The sequence below is a fragment of the Myotis davidii genome, unplaced genomic scaffold (genome assembly GCF_000327345.1).
Source record: "Myotis davidii unplaced genomic scaffold, ASM32734v1 scaffold608, whole genome shotgun sequence".
NCBI classification, from domain to species: domain Eukaryota; kingdom Metazoa; phylum Chordata; class Mammalia; order Chiroptera; family Vespertilionidae; genus Myotis; species Myotis davidii.
Window position 1 is genome coordinate 444,703 of NW_006300025.1, and position 2,242 is coordinate 446,944.

Genomic DNA, 2,242 nt, shown 5'->3' on the forward strand with positions numbered 1-2,242 from the left:
AATATAGAAGCACTTGAAAGTAATGGGGAGAGGCGTGCACAGGGAAATAAGTAGGGGAGAGGAATAGGCAAAGGCCGGTGCCCTGGCTCCCCTCGGAGCCTCAGAGAGCGGCACACATCGTAATTCCCTTCTAGAGCCTTACAGATTTCCACAAACAATGACATCACTGGGGCGCTTCAGACCAGATTACAGCTGTGGGTATTTTCCTGGGAGCAAGGCGGGCGGGTGGAGAGATGGGGGAGCTCTCCGGGGTGCTGAAAGGGGCGGGGGCGCGGGCTCTGGTAGGTGCCCCTAGCTGGCGCTGGCGAAGGCAGACTGCCGAGCTGGGGGCGGACAGGGGAGGGCCCGGGGTGGCCCAGGGCAGGGCTCACTGCTTCTCTGGTTCTCATTGGCTGCTGGCGGGCACACGTCACTCAGACTGGTGCTCTCCTCCCGCCCCTGGGGAATTGGAGCTGAGGAGGAGCTGAAAATGCAGATTTAGCATCAAGCACAGACATACACTCGCTCTTTCTCTCAGATACACACAGCTCCTCACATTCGCACCTCTGCCAGCGAGTCGGGCCGCCTGACTACACAGCTTCCCAGCCAGCCAGATGCTAGAGATCACACATTAATTTGCGGCTTTCCAGGCCCCTAGTCAGTCTCTTTTTCTACACAAAGATTCCTTTAAAAAACAAACAAACTACATCTACATATATTTCTTATTTGCACCTTTCTTCTGGGTCCCCTGCTCCGCCAGCCTGTGCGCCTCCTAGCACCACTTTTCACTCGCAAAGAAAGATGAAAGGTGGCTGTGCCTCCCAGTGGAAGGCGGCCGCCGGGCTTCTCCTCTGTGTCATGGTTTTCGCATCGGCCAAGAGACCGGTCTTCACGAATAATTTTCTTGTGGAGTTGCATAAAGGAGGAGAGGAAGAAGCTCGCCAAGTTGCAGCAGAACACGGCTTTGGAGTCCGAAAGGTAAGATCTCCCTTGCATTTCGCTTGTTGTTTCAAAACGGGGACACAGTCCTGCGCAATCTCATTGCAGAATTTGCAAGTTTTCTCTCTCCTGCGATGCAGACATTCTGCCATCGGTTCTTTAACACGATATTGCCTCCAGCGATCTATTCCATGTTATGTAATTAAAACGTCCTTCAAGTGTACTAGGAAGGTCATAAAAACAATGTATTGTTCTTCGGGCGAAAATAGGAGAACACCTTTCAAACAATGCCCTGCGCCCGGGCTGCTGTCCGAGGTACCAAGTTCCCAAGGCTGCTTGGGGATGGAGGGCTGAGGTGCTGAACATCTGGGCTTGGCGCTGGCTGCCTTGCTAGGGATGTATCTACTCCCCGCTCCCATCCCCAGAGAAAGAGTAGTTTCTGACAGACAGGGCTAGAAGCTTGGCCATTGCGATTTCTCTCCGTGCTTTTCAGACCCCGCGCCAGGAGGACTTCCCTCCCGGTGACTTGGGCCCCTGCTCTTTCCCAGGGAAAGCAGCTTCCCCGGCTCCAGGAGACTTGGAAACCTGAACTGGTTTTTCTTTCCAAAATTTGGGCGGAACTTCTCGAGCTCGCCCCCAGCCCACGCCAGACGCGGACTCCTTGTTAGCTCTCTCAAGTTCACGAGGCAGAGCTGCAGGAGCTAGAAAGATAGATTCTGAGGGGGAGTGCTCCGCGGAGAAGTGCAGGTGGCTCTCCTGGTGTGTGGGCGGCCGGCGTGGCTTTCCCAGGAGGACGCGGGGATCCCCACTCCAAGAAGTTGGCAGAGTGCAACCGTTTGGGCACCAGGATGAGGCTTCCTGGCCGGAATGCCTGGGGACTGCTTTGGAGAGTCCGAGGTTCCCATTCTGGGAGGGCGAGGAGGAGGAGAGCGCTAGGTGGGGACCTACTCACTCTTCCTGCGAAATGTCCAGGCAGGGATCTCACGTGTCCTTAAGGAACCTGACACGAGGTGGGGTAAAGTGAGGGTGCCAGGAGAAACCGGGGCGAGGGGAAACGTGGAGGACGTAGGATGCGATTTGGCAACCAGAGAGCCTGGTGGAATCTGTGGGATTCTGTCAGGGCCCCGTCTCCTTGCCCCTGATCCCAGGAGAGAGGCTTGAGAGGAGCGGGTGGCAGCTCTCCGTTGCTGCTTTTGCCTCTCAAGGGCAGCGCGAACTGGAACTCCTGGCGGTCCCTCAGCCCCGACTTTCCACGCCTCCCGCCTTCCTCCCAGCCTCCTGAGGGCTCCCGCACTTGCTGCGGCCTCCCCCGCCTCCCTGGGGC

General features: G+C 56.8%; 1 protein-coding gene across 1 annotated transcript in view; it reads left to right on the plus strand.

The window, feature by feature from the left end:
* Nucleotides 1-446: 446 nt before the first annotated feature.
* The window catches only part of PCSK2 (proprotein convertase subtilisin/kexin type 2), a 243,590-nt gene continuing 241,794 nt past the window's right edge, over nucleotides 447-2,242 (plus strand). The window contains exon 1 of the mRNA XM_006776113.2: nucleotides 447-957. Within this exon, the coding sequence (XP_006776176.1) occupies nucleotides 781-957 (177 nt within the window). The 5' untranslated portion in view covers nucleotides 447-780. The remainder of the gene's footprint in view (nucleotides 958-2,242) is intronic.